This window comes from Rhamphochromis sp. 'chilingali' (genome assembly GCF_963969265.1).
Source record: "Rhamphochromis sp. 'chilingali' genome assembly, chromosome: 18".
NCBI lineage: Eukaryota > Metazoa > Chordata > Actinopteri > Cichliformes > Cichlidae > Rhamphochromis > Rhamphochromis sp. 'chilingali'.
The window spans coordinates 11017989-11036765 of record NC_137945.1 but is presented as its reverse complement, the minus strand read 5'-3'; the positions used below and the strand labels follow the sequence as shown (position 1 = coordinate 11036765).

The 18777-nt window shown below is 39.8% G+C and overlaps 1 protein-coding gene across 2 annotated transcripts in view; it reads left to right on the top strand.

Moving 5' to 3' along the window:
* ralyl (RALY RNA binding protein like) overlaps positions 1-18777 on the top strand; it is a 145776-nt gene that overhangs the window by 115151 nt on the left and 11848 nt on the right. For both annotated transcript variants that reach the window (XM_080865569.1, XM_080865568.1), the window contains exons 3-6: positions 4923-4998; positions 6043-6090; positions 7763-7941; positions 17934-18050. In XM_080865569.1, the coding sequence (XP_080721695.1) occupies positions 4923-4998; positions 6043-6090; positions 7763-7941; positions 17934-18050 (420 nt within the window). The remainder of the gene's footprint in view (positions 1-4922; positions 4999-6042; positions 6091-7762; positions 7942-17933; positions 18051-18777) is intronic.

The following is an 18777-nucleotide window of genomic DNA, read 5'->3' as shown; positions in this document are numbered from 1 at the left end:
TGTGAAACACAGACAGGCAAGAGGAAACTTGGCACAAGGGTTATCAGTGAGAATCAGAGTTACTGTGACAGTTTGAAAAGCAGAAAGGACATTGCATAACATCAACCATACTGGACAGCATCCAAGAAAAAAAATCCCTGGCTTGTTCTTTGGCACAAAACTATAAGATTAAACTTCAATTAAAGATTAAAGCCTGATAAATATTCAGAATCTCTGCTTTAGTCAGATCGGACTAAGATGAATTTCTGAGTCTCAGATGAGGTAGAACATGTTTGACGTAAATCTGGCCAAGGACTACTGCAGTGAATTCATAACCCTGATAGGCACAGAGGTGGGAGTGTGACCATATGGAGAACCATAAGGACAGAAGGTGCTTCTGAGATGGCATTTCCACATTGCACCATGAATGCCTGTGGATGTACCAAAGGTCTGGCTAACAAAATGACTTGGCAGAAGACGAATGCTCTAGCATAATAACCATCCAAAAACACAATGCCAAAACTACACCAGAGTTCACAATGAAGAAAAAAAGTGCGAAAAAAAGGGGAAAAAAAGAAATATGACCTACCAAGAATGTTGCTTTACTTGAACCCAATGAAACACATTTAAGGTATTTATAGTAGAAAAATACAACCTTCCAGCAAAAAGGAGCTGAAATTGTCTGAAATGTACAAGGTTGAGTTTATTGTCAAAAAACAAATGTGAACATTTCAAGTATTTGAAAAAATTAAACATATAAATGCTGGCAGAAGAAGGTGTATGGATCTTTGTTGAACTGCAGTGTTTAACACTGATATAATAATTCTGAGCCATTAACTGTTAACTCTACATATGAACAAATGCTTCAGTATTATTCAGTAAGTCAATAACATATCCCTAAGATGAAGAACAGATGGGATGTATGAAGATTTAGTTGGTTGCTATTTTCTTGAAAGAAGGTCCTGAACTTGATGAGATCCTAAAGAACATGGTTCTCTCACCGATACAGGTAGGTTTAATACTGGGAGAGTCATTGTCAGAATAACCGATTGTTGTGTTAATGAAACACCTGAATAGATGTACAAGTGTTTATATCTATTCCCAAACACGTCTTCAAATGCCATGTTTTGGTTCCACAAACAGTTCATATTAAAAAGATGTTAAATTCACTAAAAAATGTATTACATTCCAAAAGGTTGATTATAACAATGGTATTTATCCATGAAAAGAGCCTTAAAATGTTGAATCAAAGAGTGTGCAGTTTTTGTGTTAGTTAACAGTTGAGGTTTGAAAATGTGGTTTTGATTGCTCCACTGGACTCTGCTTGAACCACACATGTACTGACAGCTTCAGTCGAAATAGGCTAAGGCTCTTTTAGCCTCCAGCAGTGGCGATACCTGTCAGGGACTGAACAGCATGGATTTGACTGTACTGCATATAAACCATGCTGAATCAAAAATAATGGCTCACAAAAACAGAGCTGTCAGAGATTTTTTTTTTTTATCACTTCAGGTTTTAGATGCCAATTATATTTAGTTGGGCTGTTGTGGGCTAATTAAAGGTTTGGACCTGATCTCTTTGTAAGTCAACCTTTCAGGTTGATGAGCAAAAGTGTAATTATCTCCAAAGGTTACCATCATGGTCAATCCTTGCATACTCTGTCAAGTATGCACACTCACACACACACTCACACTCATTTGGTCATGCAGCTTTCTGTAAAAAGTCTGTGTTTTAGCATGTCTAAGTAGGCAGCATACAAACAGACCAGGCTTTAATCCTATTTCTCATGAGAGCAGCCTCTGGGAGAAGGAGGCAAGAGTTTGCCAGCAGCTTATTTTCACCCCAGTGCAATTCCACTCCTGGGGATTGGGGTGCTTCCACTTGTTTGGTGTTGGGACGAAGGGGGGCAGAGCAGATGCATAAATTATTTAGGCAAATGTGTGTTGCTGGAGGGGACAAAGTGATAGTGAGAACACGGCCGCATGCAAAAAACAACAATTTGTCAGAAAGTGCCTTTAAAGTGATCTATGTACCTACAAGGCACTTAGCCAAGGCTCTTCACAATGGGGTGTGGGTTTATCCTCTCAAGGGCGTTTGCTGATTGGTGCATTGTTCTCAGTCGTAAACTTGTTGTGTCCTGCCAGTTAGGAAATGGCCTTTCTAATGCGTTGCTACTGCTGAGCATGCTGATGCTCATGAACAGTTGTGTGATATCAAGGACAATATTAAAAAAAGCACTTGATGGGATTTTTTGTTCCGCCTTCGGTTAGACTATGGAAATTTTTTTCACTTTTCGCCTCAAGTGATCTATTTGCTTCACCCTCCTTTATGGTTTTTTATTCATTTTTAGAAGAATAATAACCTCAGAGTGGGATGAGATTCTGGAAAGCTACTTTTTATACTAGACCTCACATGAAAGTGTTACGTTAAGGTGTTGTAGCCTCCCTCACCTCAGAAATATCACCTCATATCTGCATCCATAAAGTTCCTGGACTGTTTTCCTCATTTTTCCGGTGTTTTACTTTGACCAACTGGCTCGTCTCCCAGAAGCCACTCAGACTTCACAAAATATGAGGACCTTGCAGCACCCTTGGCAATGCACAGATAGTGATATGGAAATGTCTGCATCACTGACTGGCTGGATCACAAAACCTCTACGCCTGATAGTAAAAAGAATTTTTTACGGAAAGCACGAACAGCCGGCTATAAATCAAAGCCCTCCTAACTTTCTGCTTTTGTTTTAGTTCTTCTTTTAATGTTTACTTATTTTTATTGTTTGTATGTTTTCAAGGATTTTCTTGTGCCTTGCAACGACAATTTTGTTTTGTAATCTTTCCAGTGCACGGCAGCAAGGTCTCCAGTCTTGCCTTTAGAAAATTGGCTCTCGCAGTGCACCTCGAATTTAGTGAGTCTACTCGACGGTACTGCAGCTTTTTTTAAATGTCGCATGAAAAGTTCAGTTTTGCAGCGGAAACAGCACAAAGCTTCCAAAGAGCTTAAATTGATTTTTTAAATCTCTGTATTATGAAGTACTTTTATGCTCCCTTGTGCTCAGCCATGGCTTTGAACTGTGTGCCACCATCACAAGCCGTTGCTCGATGTGAGGATGTTTGAAGAAAGGAAGTTATTTCACTTTCATGGGCACAGTTTTTGGCTTTTAAATTAGGTTACACCGACACTGAATGAGTTTCTGTGATATCCCGTATACTGCATGATAATATTCAGAAGCGAATATTGATTTATTCATACAGAGAGTAAGATAACTTCCTTTTCAACAGTTATGAGCAGATAGCAAAACAGTATCTGACACAGTATAATTAAGTTGCCAGCAAGTATAAGCACAAAATTAAAGGTTTTCATAGAAGATAGTATCCCACCGAATACAGATACAGACATAATGGAGTAGTTGCTTTCTTAGGAGAGAAAGAAATCACACTTCTACCATTTGTGCTGTAATCTGGCCTTATGTCCTCTATGTTTTCATAGCTGGGCTTGCCACATAGAGACAGACTACAATTAAGTCTGGTCCACACCTGAGGGGAAGCAATACACAGCATTTCACTGACTTTGTGTTGTATGAAGGTGCCTGTTCATCTTTTCTGTCTGCAAGCAACAAACTGAAAAGTGCCTGAGATTTGCAGTGTAGTGGAATGCACTACCAAGAGGGTAAACAATCCAGAACTAAGTTTTTATGAACTGCTGAAACCACACAAACTTTTCTGGAGATTGGCGTATGGGGGGAAAATGTGGACTCCTGTCAGTCAGTATTCTTACTTGTGCTGCAAGCTATTGTCAAGTCAAATACACCAATGCAAGTTTTAAGCTATTATATTGTTGTAAGTTAGGCTAAAGCATCTTATCTGTATTATATTGTGATTTTGATAAAGTCAGAAAGCTGTGAGCCACGCAGTTATTTTTTGCTGTTGCTTTAGCTATAGCACAAAGCACAAAGCTCACTTTAGCACATAGCTAACTAGACATGTAGTGCTAAAGTAATCCCCTGATAGAATAAAACCTAATGTTTGTAGGTATTTTTTGTGCAGCTGTATTTCAGTTCACATTGTTTTCAAAGTATGACATGTTACAACAGACCAGAGTGAACACAATAGCAAAAATGAAATCATGAGATTCTTTTGAGGTTTACAGGACATGTGCTCGCTAACCATGTGGCGTTAACTTGTTTGCCATTTTGGACGCGTGACAATCATGTTGGCAATTTCGGCCTAGACACTGGTTCATTACACTATGTCAACCATTAATTAAATGTTTGTTCCCCCACCGGTTGGTGAGTAGTTGCTGGAGGTTAATGGCAGTTGCTGGGAAATCAGTTGCAAAAGCACCATTCATACAGGCCATAGAGAGAAGTCAGCCACCACCTAGCAACCATCAGTCACTAGGAGAAAAATGTGCATATTTGCTAACTAGTTGGCAAAAACATCCTTGGATTTGCTTTAACTTTCAAAGTTTTATTGCGAGTCGGTTAGTAGTGATTGAGTATTTGCAGTGTGTGCACAATGTCATGCAAGAAATGTGTATAGTTAAGTTCTGTACAATCGGTCGAGACCCCAAATAACAGAGCTTTAAAACATTTTTATTTGATGTTGTTAATTAATTTGTTTGGTCGTGTTTCATTTAAGCTCAGTGTGAGAGTCTCTGCTGCTGTTTTGTTGTGTGTCCTCTGCTGCAGAGGAAGAGGACGAGGCAGCCCACACACAGCGTGTTCTGACCTAAAATTCCTGCAAAGAAAATTTGGACCACACATCGCCAGACAAAGAAACAGATGGATAGTTTTTTTTGTTTTTTTTTAAGAAAAATACTTAAAACTAAAATAAAAATACTTAAATTACACAGTTACAATAGGTGTTCTGTATGTTATTTTAATCCACAGTAAAAACACCCCTTTATGACTGATGACTGAAGACTTTCGCTTTGTCTTTTTACAGACATAAACATGGCCGGGGAGCCCAAGCCATACAGGCCCAAAGCAGGCTCCAAACGGCCGCTCTCAGCTGTCTACAGGTAAGATTTGCCCTTCTTCCAGCATGTTCCTCCTCTGGAAAAGTTTCTTATCATTAATATTAATCATCTTTCACATCCTGCTGCTCCAGCTGATGTAAATGTGCAGTAATATTAAAAATATGAGGATCCCTATTATGTTCGCTTTTTTCCCCCTCGTTCTAATTGAGTTTTAAAACGTCGACTGAAGTTTTTTCAGCACAAGTCTGTAAATCTCGAAGGAGAAACTGTTGTGTAAGCTTCATTAAGCATGACCCTGATTCTCTGCCCCGCACACATCTCCTGGTCACAAACAGATCAAAGCTGCGCTTGTTTACTGCAGACTAATGTGATAGAGGTTTAGGCATGTTTTTTCTGGGAAAGTGTCACTGGGACGCTTTCATTGGCAAAGCTTATACCTTACACTTTTGTGAATTGTTGGTTAGTTTGTTCTTTTTTTTACAGTATTATTACACTAATTTTATTAGTCTTTGCATTGTTTTATCATAGAACCTCATTTGCAATTTATATCTGCAGTAGAAATGAGTCGGGTGTAATATGGTAATTATGGAGCAGGATCCGGAGAAGCAAAAACCAACACTACACTGTTCTAAATCGAAATAGTAATGCATTAATCATTAATACATTAAAATTCCTGCGAGAATAGCAGCATTTCAAAACAACTCCTTTTCATCGCTGCTTCTCTTTATTTTATTGCTCTCCCTGAATTCTAAATCAGTTGTCATCCTGAGCGTGCCACATCGATTTTCAGCTCTAGGGTCTTAAAAACTTTTTTTCTTTTTGACTCTGACTGTATTGGCTCTCTCAAACTTTTTGTTGATCTTTTCTCGATCTGTGGTCTTTGCATGTCAGCGTAGCTTAGGCTTACTGCTTAACCTGTGATGGGCTGTAGGCGTCAACTAGAGCATGTCCGTTTGAGTCGGAACAGTTTGTGTTTTATCTGCTTATTTTTGACAGGCTTGAAATGGCTCCTCTTATCATAATCCATCGCATTCTCTCTTTCTCTGTCTTTCTCTGTGCCTTCCTCCCCTTCTGTCTTTCTAATAGTGGTTATGAATTTGATTACGAGTACTACAGGGATGATTTCTACAGCAGGTAGGTACCATTCTTTTTTCTTTTTTTTTTACCAATATGTGATCAGATGTAACATTTCAGAACATTATACATCACATTATAATTTCTATAGACTCAGTTTAATTGTAACATCTGTCAAGCTTTGCATTCTCACATTAATGTGACATTAGAATGTCACATTAGCTGTGACATTCTCACTATTTTGATGTTGGTCTTTAGCTGTGCATGTTGGCTACACCACGAAAACTGCATTGCTCTGTTACATTGTAGAGGTATTTACAATTTCAGTTTGAAATGCATTCATTGGTCACCTTTAGGTACACCTGTTTAACTACTTATTAAAGCAACTTTCTGACCTGGGTTCAAGCTATGCTTTTCTTTCACCCTAAATACTGTATTATCAAATAAAGGCTAAAACTTCCAAAAATAAATCTTAAAAAAATTGTGTGGTTGTTGGTGCCAGATGGGCTGGTGCATGTAATCCCTGTAGAAATGCTGATCTCCTGGGATTTTCCCAAACAACCGACCCTCGGGTTTACGGAGAAGGGCCAGAAAAAGAGAAAATATCCAGTGAACAGAAATTCTCTGAAAATGCTTTGTTGTAAAAAGCAACAAAGCTTCAGGCTCACTGGAAGGCAACGTTAACTCAAATAAACCCTATTTACAACCAAGATATGCAGAAGAGCATCTCTGAATGTACAGCACATTGAACCTAGATGCAGGTGCACTACAGCAGCAGAAGACCACACTGGGTGCCACTCCTAAGATCAGGAAACTGAGGATATGGTTCTAACACACCCACAAAAACTGGGTTGTAGAAGATTGGAAAGTTGTTGCCTGGTCTGATGTCTTGATTTCTGCTGCAACATTTGAATAGTAGGGTTAGAATCTGGCATGAACAATGTTCAACCCATGAGTCCATCCTGCCTTTCTCGTCATACTTTAGGCCTGAGCATCACTTAAATGCCACAGCCTACTTGAGTATTGTTTATGACCATATAAATGTGTAGAATTCAAAGCTTTGCAGAGCTGTTTTTCTGTGATAATAATTACTATTCACATCTCTTCTGCGTCTTAGCAAATGGGTAGTAAAACAGACTTTGAGACACTTGTCCTGCCTATTAAATTCTATTCACGTTCCCAGACAGGTACACTGAAATAGTCGAGTTGTCGTGCAGACTGAACAGATCAACATGCTGATGAAGAAACACTTGTTTTGTCTCACATTTATCCACCAATGATCAGAGTGCTTATCTGCAGAGACAGTTTCTATTTTCTAAATGTCAAACTTCACATTGAGAGCTGTGACAATCTGGTGTCACCAGGAACAGTCAAAGCTGGCACTTTTATTTGACATTAAGCACCCTCTCAATTTCATCCTCTTATATATGTGAAGGGATTATTTCCATGCATGCAACACACCCTTTAGTGGAACAGAAATGGGGATCTCAGGAAAATTGAACTGGAACATCTGTCTTTTGTTTTACCTGTGCTGTTTGAGAGAAGGAAGTCGAGTGATCCATAGCAAATCTGCCTTCTGATTCAATACTGGAAATAGCGAGAGGGCTGTGGAAAGAAGCAGTGGTGAAATAAATCAAATAACCCTTTAGATGAACATTTGCTGACTGCTATAGGGCCTATGGAAAATGCGTAAGAAGTCAAGTGTAATATTATAGGTTTTTCTTCTCTTGAGGCTTTTTGACTACCACGGCAGAGTGGCCCCCCCACCCAGAGCTGTGATCCCGCTGAAACGCTCCAGGGTGCTCGCTCCCTCCTCCCGCCGTGGGAAGACCTCCTTCCCCATCAAAACATCCTCCTCTTCCTCGTCTTCATCCTCCAGACCTCCCACATCATCCTCCGCCGGAGTGAAATGTACGTAACAAAGGTGCTCTATTGCTCGTCTTGTGTTTACACTGGACCTGTCAGATTTTACTTTATTTTTTATTTTTTTTTATTTTTTTTACAGAGCACAGCCTAATTACGCTAATGGTATTCTGTCCCTTCTGAATCAGACGGCTTAATGCACATCTCAAAACCATGGCTCAGAGAATAAAGAGCAGTGGCATAATTCAGCTGTGCTCCTTGCGAAGCGCCTCTATAAACAGCTATTTAATTTCACTCTAGCAGCTCAGAGCGAGCCACGCTGCAATGTAGAGCAAAACGCAAATATAATCCCAGCTTTCCAAGCAGTACCCATTCAGCAAACAGTGCTATTCCTGTCACCCAGCATCCATCTGGATCCCGTTTGGTGCTCTGATTAACTGGTGATGCACTATAACGTCCTAAATGTAATTAAAGTGAGATTGGGGCCATCTCTGTGGAGCTGTGGTCAGCTGTGTTTCTCTAAACGTTTGTCTCTATCCGCAGCCTGTGTAATTGGTTACAGTGTTTGTTTCATTGTTGCCTGTCTAGCCAGTGTTATCAGCGAGAGCAGCTTGGTAAGGCCTGTCAGGAGGACCCAGCTGCAGTTGGTATTACAGAGAAGAGCAAAAAAAGAGCATCTCCCATCCTCTTTTTGGACAGAGTCAATGAATTCTCTTCTCTGTCTAAGCAGTGGTGCTGTATGTTTGGGAGACTAATTTGCCCCTGCCAGGACCATGAAAAATCACTGTTTGTATTGATTGTGGCCCAGATAGATTGGACAGAAAAATAAGGTTAGGCTGTCCTGGCAAAATGGTGGGCTAGTGTGGGCAGCTTGAACCACTTGGGCTACTTTACTCGGGGTGGGTTGGGGTGGGAGACAGTCATCAGATGACTGGATTATGAGGATACATGTGTTTTAGGGAGGTCTTTTCACACTTTTGGGTTAACTAATTCCATAACAGAAACCGCAATCTCAAGTGAAAAGTTAAGCTTTAAAATATTTTGTATTTCCTACTTTAATAACTATTTAATTATTGGTATTTTTCTAGTATTTATTCAAAAAAATAATCCATTTAATTTTTTTGTTATTTTTCGTATTGAAAATGGCATTGATTATTTTTCTGGGTAGTGGTATTGAGTTTAAAATTATGTATAATAATAATCCTAGTTTGTGCAAATAAATCAAAATGAAATTTGTAAATCCTGATAATAAAAAACATGTAGCAGCCTGGTAGCTTTTAAAATAGTAACTGAAAAAAATAGTAAGCTTCAAATTTCAATCACGTATACCAAAGATCAAGAGAGTGGTGAATACCGTGATTTCGACTTTTCTACTTTTTGGATTTGAAGCTGGGGAAGCTCAAATCAAGCCCTTTATTTGTATACAGCCATGTTCACCACTGTCACAAGGTTTAGCAAAACAGTGTTGGACTGTTGGATGAGTGAAAATGACCACAAAAGGCACGGCGCTGCCCTGAAAACCTTGCGATTGCTTTTGTGATTGACAGATTTCCACTGTTGCCCGTAGTTTGCACAGAAGATGCCAACTTCTCTACAAACACTAGCTAATTACCCTGTTAGCAAAGTGAAATTTAAAATGGAAAGTGTTCAACTTCACAGTAAAAGTTGTGCCTTTCGTTTGCAACCAACACCTTTCAAACTACAGATAACCATGAGAATCTGCTAGTGACCAAAACAATCTTGCAATTTTACCTATTGACAGTCAGCAACCTTCAGAAACTACTCACCTGGTCTATAGACCTGTATGACTGAGGCATAAGAGGATAAGGCATGAGGTGAGAGGAATATTAAAGTGTCTGGATTTAAATTCTGTGTATATGCTCTTCAATTTTACAGTTAAAGGATGTAAAGAATCACTTATAGGTGTCTCACAGTAGGCTGTGTTGCTGGCAGAAGTACGACCCAAACTCGACGGGGTATACTAAAAGCTGGTTTTATTAAACTAAAACAAAGTACGAAATACAAGAATACCAAAACTAGGAAAATCAAACATTTGTTTCAGTGAGGGACACAACCACAAGAGACGACACAACAAAGAACAAAAGGATACTCCGACAATGTATACGCACCAGGTAATTAGAGAGATGGGAAACACCGGGGAACACAGATGAATGGAATCAGACTAACGAGACGAGGGGAAGCAAAACTTAACACAAGAGACAAGAGATGAAGGACTATCAAAATAAAACAGGAAGTAACAAACACTCAGACCAGGACTGAGACATGGGAACTTGACAGTGACAGGAGATAAACATGGAGACATTAAACACTGACTGAGGAGATAGAAAGGAAACACAAATGATGCTAACTAAAGGTTACACACCCTGATGAGGAATACAGACTGGAAACAAACAATCAGAATGAACGTAATCAGACAAGAAACATTGAACAATAAATCTAGATAACAAAACTCAGATGCACCACAGATTAAAAAAAAAAACTCAATAGCAATGATACAAAAACCAAATGTTACAAAAATAACCTTGTTGTTAAGTGTTTGGAGTGTACTGATCAAAGCAGGCTAGTACAGCAACAATGTAATCAATACAAAAACTTCAGCAAATCCTGTTCACTACAAGTCACATTATCATTGCATTACATTGCGAGAGCACATTGCAGATTTTCTTAACAAGGATTAAGGCTTGATTGGCTGTGCTGGCGACAACTTGAATGAATGAAGCCTTTGGATTCTGTACTGTGTTCATCTTCCACTCTCAGCCCTCTCTTCTAAAGCAGGGCTCTAGAGTGCGACCAATTTGGTCGCAAATGCGACCAAATTTTTCAGTGGTGCGACTAAAAATAAATATTTGGTCGCACAGGTGCGACCAACTGTTCCGGTAACAAAAAAAAAAAATCTCTGTAACTCTCCGTGTGGTCAACAACAGACACACATTATGCCCCTATCGTGGACTAAACCAATCAGAGATAGTCAGGGGCGGGACCTCTCTGATTGGCCGTGGTCCAGTTGAAAGTGCAGGTGGAAGAGAGAGGTGATAAGCTTGAATAAAGCGATATCAATTCATTAACGGATTCCACACAAAGACCTAAACACAGAGCGGACCCAACACATCAGAATCAGCTTCGTCTTTCTCGGCTTTCTCACCCGACGGCCTGAACACGGACACGCTGTCGGAGCTTAGCGATTCTTCGGGTCCGCGCTGTGTTTACGTCTTTCTGCGCTGATTCTGAGCTGCAGGTTTTGCCTCTCTCCAACCAAAATTCACCGAGCCAGCAGCAAAAGAAGCAGCAAACTGCGCTTCACATTTGATCAATGTCGTCATGAATTCCCTCTGACTTTTGCTGTTTTGCTTCCACCACGATAAAAATCACACTTCCTGCACAGCTCTCTCTCTCTCTGTACTTCAGGAACAGTTTCCCGTCTCAAATCTGTTTTCTGCATTATTCATTCGCTTATTACCCACCAGTCTAGCGTTGTTTACAGCGCTTTTTCTTTTTTCACTTAAATGACCTCGGACAAGAAAGCCTAATTTCTGCTGTTCAATACTGAAGAAATTTAAATTTCTTAAAATTATGCAAAATTGCAGAATATTTTTAAGGTTATCTGCTATAAAAAGCCAGACCAGGAAAATCTCCTTCATGTTTTCCTGTGTTTTATTCTCAGTTACTTTCACACAAAGGCATCTGCTGTGATTTTCACAATTCTGATGAAGTCTCATGTGTATCAGTACTGATAAATGATCAGAATTATAATATTTCTGACTGTCTGAGGCTAAATTGAATCAAATCAGGACTTTGAGAACCGGAATTGAATGGATTATAGAAATCAGTGATGATACTCAGCCCTAGTGAGCAGCCTAGGCCTGAGAGAAGTGGATGTACTGTAGCTGTGGGTAATAAGAAAAGATGAAAAGAACTATTGATAACTTTTTTGTTAAGGCCTGATCTGTCTGAAATTCATAGCCAGTGCTCTGACACGGTGCCATCAATATTTGAATACTGAAAAAGCACAGTGTATCCAGAAAACACATTATATGCTGCAGTAAATGCACTGCCCAAGTGTCCCCTCTCCCCACGGCCTTTCAGCAGCAGACAGCAGCAAACAGGTCGTCAGAGGAGGCCAAGATGATGATTAAGTTTTTAACATTTTCTACAATATTGACAAAGCACTTTAAGCACAAGTTTGTTAGTTAATAATTTAGAAATTAATATTGTCTGTATGGACTTCCCCCCCCAAAGAAAGTGCACATGTAAAACTGCGGTGTTAAGCGATGCGGTTGAAAAATTTGAGTGCGCCTAACTTTTGTGCCGGTACGCCTAAATTTTTAAAGTTAGGCGTACCGGTGCGCCCATGTCAAAAAGTTAGTCTAGAGCCCTGTAAAGCCACTCTTTCTTTCACTGAATCCAGCTCCTCCAATGGGAATAATTTCAGGTTTTCCTACCCTTTTATAAGAACACACTAAAAATCTTTGGGTTTCAGACTGTCGTTCTGCCTGAGCAAGACATTTCAGAATGTCACCGCGGTTTCTAGTATCAGGGTTTTTAATTAATTCTTCTTTGTGTTCTATTTTTGCATGTAAAACTAAGGTTAAAAAAACAGCTAGTCTAAGAGTGACAGTGGGAACTTACACTGCCGAGCACAGCCAAAATTGTGACACTTTCAAACTGAACACTTTGGGTGAGGATTTAACTGGATACCATCCTAAATAATTAAACAAACCAAGCACCAAGTCCATGTGGGAATGTACATTAGTGAGTCAAAGGAGCTTGCAAAGAAAAGCGTCTGGACTTCTTTAAGTTACTTGAAGACGTTTCATCTCTAGTGAAACACTACACTAGTGAGCTTACTTCAGTTTTACTGAATACTTACAAATATGTGGTTAAAAAGAGGTACATGTGTTCCAGAAAAATCACTGTTTTCCAGTATTAAAACTAACGGATTATGTCCTAAAACCCAGTAAATGACATCAGCATCACCAACCCTAAAACTCTTTGTCCAGTTTAATCTTCATAGACCAGTGATTCAAGAGAGTCTCACTATCCCCAAGATAAAACGTCTGCCGTTCATCATGAGGTCCTAAAATTAGACCCATTACTCATTCCCTAAATCTTTCCTGATGCTTATTAAATAACAATGGCTTTTTTCCCCAGCCTTTTCCTTTAACTCCAGCTATCTAAAGATGCTGCGCTGATGATACAATGTTGGATTAGGACGGGCATGTTTTCTCTCTGCAGCTTATGCACCTGATAGCACAAAAGGAAAAAAGGCCTGGAGGCCGCGATGAATTAGAAACTGTTCCACATTTTCTTATCATCAAAGGACGACGAGAAAGCTGCCCAGAGTGAGCTCAGATAACGTTGGAATAGGGAAGTGGGTGGTATATGTGTGTCTAGTCATCGATGTTGGTTTGCACAAATGGAAGGAGGTAAAGCCGAGAAGGAGATAGAGATACCTCAGTTTGTGCCCTGTAGAGATATGATTGCGTATCTACTGTTCCCCCTTTTTTTTACATTCAGAAAGATCAATTTTCTGCTCTTTCACAGATTTTAGGTTGCTTTACAAAACAAGATGAGAATAGGTGTTGGGATTTCCTGACACATTACTTATTTAATGCTTCCAATGTGTCACCATGGGCTCTCACTCTTTTTCATGGACACATTAATCATACCGCGTCGATTCAAAGAAAGCACACAATGACAAATATTGTGTAGTGTGAATTGGATCCTACTGGAGGGAGAGTTGTAGTGTTTGTTTTTCAGCACGAATTCTGGTGACAGATTAAAAAGTCTTTTTTGGGGGGAATCTAGTTTACCACGAGGTAAAATGTCAGGATTTTGTATTTTTTGTTATTATCACGCACTGACATCTTCTCTAAGTGTAGGTGTTTATGTTTTATGCATTAGTTCAGATCGTTCAAAGTAGCTGGTAGACTGGATGGGCTTTGCGTTGTGATGGCATGTGGGCGTAAATGTACATCACAGGAGCCAACTTAAAGAGCCACATGCAGACAATGATAACCAGACAAGCTACTTTTTGATTTAGCGTGCCTCTCCTGTCTCTGGTTTTTCCAGCTGAAGCTTTACAGGAATTCGTGGGTGTGTTTACAGAGCGCTCATCCGTCCTCTTTCCAGCCCTGACAGAATCTGATAGGTGTCAAAAAGAATTTTATGTTTTCTTCTCAACTTCTGGTGTCTGTTTTTTCCCCCCCTCCTCTCAAAAGATGACACATTTCAGCTTCAGAGGGGTAAGGAATGAGATTATCTTATTACTGTTTGGTCTAAATTCTTTAATCTGCTCAGTTCAAGCTGCTGAGGAGTACACCCTCATTTCAGCAGCCGTGAGACGGACCAGATTGAATTGGTTATGACGTTGAGTTTTTATTTATTTATTTTTATTCGGCAGTTGTTATTTCCATATGACATATCAAGGTTGAGACTCAAACTTTGACATGATAGAGTTACACTTCATTTACTCCAACGTCAGCTGTGTATTGTGGAGAGAACACTTAGACCCCGGGCGAAGCAGGTAGGGGAGAGCAATTATTTATAAGGCAGTAAACAGAAGCTGTGGGAGGGAAAATTGTGCCGCCTGTTTCTCATGCGGCTCTATAAGTGAAGCAACGATCACGCAACTGTGAGTGTGTGAAATGCAAAAGTGGCTTTGAAACACACTGATATCGTTTGAAGGCTTTTTTGTTTGTTTACCTTACGAGCAGAAGTATTCATTTTAGCCTACTTAATCATTCAAAAGTAATAATAATAATAATAATAATAATAATAATGGATACTTTATTGATCCCCATGGGGAAATTACTTGTTTTTCTCTGCATTTGACCCATTCACTCAGTGAAGCAGTGGGCAGCCCACTAAGCAGGCGCCCGGGGAGCAGTGTGTAGGGACAGTACCTTGCTCAGGGGTACCTCAGGGTAGCCGTTAAGTGGATTCGAACCGCCGACCTTCCGATCATGGGGCGACCACTTTACCTACTGAGCTATCCCTGCCCCAAAGTACCATTTCGTGTTATGACACAGGCCTCTGACTGTTTATGAAATAATGTGAAGTTGTGCGCATGCATAAACTAAACTTGTATGGATTCAACTGTGAATAAGTTGCAGTTTTACTAATGAATCTGTAGTAAGATAAAATACATGAATGCAATTATTCTAGTGTTCCAACTTTGGGATCATTTACACAACTCTAAGCTACATTTTTACTGGGAAGGTAAAATCTTTTTCTTTTCATCTATTCTCTATTCCTCTGTTGGAAGCTGTTAATGCTTAATGTGAATGAGGTACAAAGTCTCAGTTGATTGGGTTGAGTTAGATTTGTTGAATTTATAAGAACTGTCGATTTTCAGTACTTTCCTGGAAAGAGAGACAGAGAATTTAATTAAATGTGTTTAATATTCTTGACACGCTTAGCTGCTAATGGATGTCTAAGAGTTGTTGTAGAAACAGTGCGATGCGTCTCAGCTCGTGGCCTTCATCGGGGTCGTTGATGGCTCCTTTTTTGTCTCCGAATTTTTCTCACTCTTTGAAAAGCAATTAGTCTATCTGTTATAGACATGCAGTCAGCTCCTTAAATGTTTGGGCAATTACTTGATTTTTGTGATTTCACGTCTGTTACACCACCAGAGTGGATTGAAACTCAAAGAGTCAAGAAATGCAAACTTTTAGCTTCAATTCAAAGGGTTTAATAAAAGTATTACATTACCTTTTTTCTCAGGCTCAAAAGTAATTTGACAGTAGACTGACAAACGGTTTTATTGCCAGGTGAGGTCTGTTCCCTTGTCGTTCAGCAATAAAAATAGGCTGATAAACAACCTAGAGTTTATTCAAAGTGTTGAATTTGCTTTTGGTAGCTGTTCACTGGAGCTCTCAATATGAGGTACAAAGGGTTGTCAGTCAAAGTGAAGGAGGCCATCATCAGACTAACAAACACAAACCAATCACAGTGACAGCAAAAACGTTAGCAGTGGCCAAAAGCACTAGCCAGCTCATCAACACCAAAGCTCCTCAAGTACAAGAATGGAAATGTGTCTTTGATTGCCATGAGGGGTCCAATCCTTGTGTGAGAAAATTACTTCGCTTGATCCTCAGTAATTATTTTCCTTAAGAGTTTATGGTATCAATATGTCTAGGGATGGCTATTGATAAGATTTTCACGATTCCGATTCCGATTCCATTTTCGATTCTGTTTAAAGATTAGATTCTTTATCGATTCTCTTATCGATTCTTTTTTTTTTAAAAAGGAGAACACTAAGTTCGATTAGCTTAGAACTTTGTTTTATATCTTCTCTTTGAACAAGATAGAAATATAGGAGTAACATGGCCTTACAAACCCAACAGTGAGATCTTAAGAGATCCACAGCTTCTTCAATGGGGTGTCACAGGGTCCACAGGAAAAAAAATTGTAAATGTAAAACAATAAAATAAATATTCTTCTGTAGCAATAACAAAGTATAACATAAATTATTCTGTAACAATTACACAAGAATATCCAGTAATGTCCCTGCCTACAATTAAACACATTCACTTACCGAAAATCGGGGGCATCTGCTGTGGCAAATGGGTTCAAGCCTTTTACCACAAACTTAGTCACTGCTCGTGACATTCGTCTATCCTGGCCTGAAAGGAGACGCTACCGGTAGACTGCAGCGAGAACTGCCAGCATCTGAGCCAGCCAGACTCTGTCTGTCTCTCTCATCATAATCACCTAAATGCACAGTAATGGCAGGTTTTGTAATAAGGCAGATCGTACATAATAACATAATATGCACTGTTAGTTGATTATTTACCTGCCGCATTAACGGGAGAGGACGTGCAAACGTTACCGCTGCTGCTGGGTTGAGATTCACGAGTCCGGAGCGGAATTAAAAACACGACATTCATTTAAGGTCATCGCGTGTTTTGTGAGCAAATGCTTTTGCATATTCGTAGTGTTTCCTCCCTTAAATGAAATATCTACTTTGCAAGTATTGCAACAAGAACCGGATTTGGGGATTGGGGAGATGTGGATAAAACACAGAGAGGAACATGGGAACAGGTGAGGGAGATAAAACACAGAGACATGACTAAGAGAAACAGAGAGACACAAAGAGAAAGAGGGACACAGAGGGAGTGAGACGTGGAGAGAGGGGGAGCGACACAGGGGGGTACAGACAAAAAACTGAGGACAAGATAGAGAAGGAAAAGCTGAAGGAAACTCATCAACTTAAAATAAACCTTAATCACCAGGGATAAACAACATAATCAGAAACACATAAGCACAAGAAAACTAAACCAGGAAACATAACCCACTATTCATGATCAAAATAATAATAAACAAACAGGAATCACAAGCCCAGAATATAAAACACTGGGTCAAAGACCAAATACCGTGACTACCACAGTTAAAAGACATGCTAATTGGATGGATGGATGGATGGATGGACGGATGGATCTATTTCTTTGTGACAAGACTTCTAGTTGTCATGGCTGCAAAACAGCCTGGTTGGTACTGGTAGTGTCCATCTTTCATTTACAGTATGCTAACAGCATAGATACAAATACAGCCCATTTGGCTGCTTCATGCTGTGAACACTTAAGCCATTTCAAACAGCAGGAAATGATGAATTTTCAATATCACTAACCAAATGTACAATATGCACTCAGAGAAGCAGGTACAGCCCTAAGGTGCACGCCATCTCCATGCTCAATAACATGATCTAATATCTACTGAGCAATCACACACAGTTTGTTCAGATATTGGCACTGCTGAGTAAAACTCGAGCAGCGCTGCACAGCATGGTGGGCGTAAGCCGTGCACTAATCTTCAAATTGAAAGCAGCAGGTCCATAGTCTTAGCAGGGTAGCTTTCAGTTGGCCAGATTGAGATGTTCTTCCCTGAGGAAAGTGTGAGTCAGATGATGTTATGACATCCAAAACTCGAGACTAAGAGTATTAATATGATGGAGGCAGGCAATCTGTGTATCATTACAATGAGTATGCAAATTAAATCATTTTTGTATTTCTGTGCCTCAGTAGTGAAAACGGACCAACTTCAGACCATTAAACGAGAGCTCACTCAGATCAAGATGAAGATTGACTCTTTGCTGGGACGCCTGGAGAAGATTGAGAAGCAGCAGAGAGCTGAAACCGGTGAGAAGCAGACGGCAGAATCTGAGCTAGACGGGAACAAAAGGGAAAAGGGACACCACCCACTAAGGGAGGGAAATTAAGAGCATAGACTGGTCATAAGTCTTAGTGACATTGTGGGAGATAAGAGCAGCGGAGCTCTCTGTCATAACCGCAGACAGGTGTCAACACCATGCTGACTCAGTTTATATGAGAGGTCTTCACCAGTGCCCTTCACTACAGGACAGCCTCAGAGTGCAGCCCAGTGTGAAGGTCATTTAAATTACATGCCATAAAGTGCATGTTGCACATTTGTCACCATGTGTGGCTTGTTTTCAACTTCTCTCTTATACTTCCACGGCACTTGAAGACCGAGTAAATCAACCCGGCTCCCGGCTGTGTTCTAGGCAAACTGCTGTGGAGCTTGTTAGCAGTGAGAATGAAAAATTAATGCGGATAAATGAAAAACCGGAGGCAATTTACTACAAAATGTACCCATCTTTTTTGCTATAAAATAGCCTTAATTTTTTATTACAGATCATCTTTTGTCTGTCTCACTTGTTCTGTTTTTGAATAGAAGTTCAGACTGCCTCAATTAAGGTTTTAAAAGATTTTATAATGAATTCAAAAAGCAACAGGTAGCCAGTCTTAAAAAGGATATCAAGAAGTCACGGCTCGCCAAGTTCTTTTTCTTAAGGTGACAAAAAACTGGCTGCAGTCAGAGACAACACACGGATGTTGATTTCTCTGT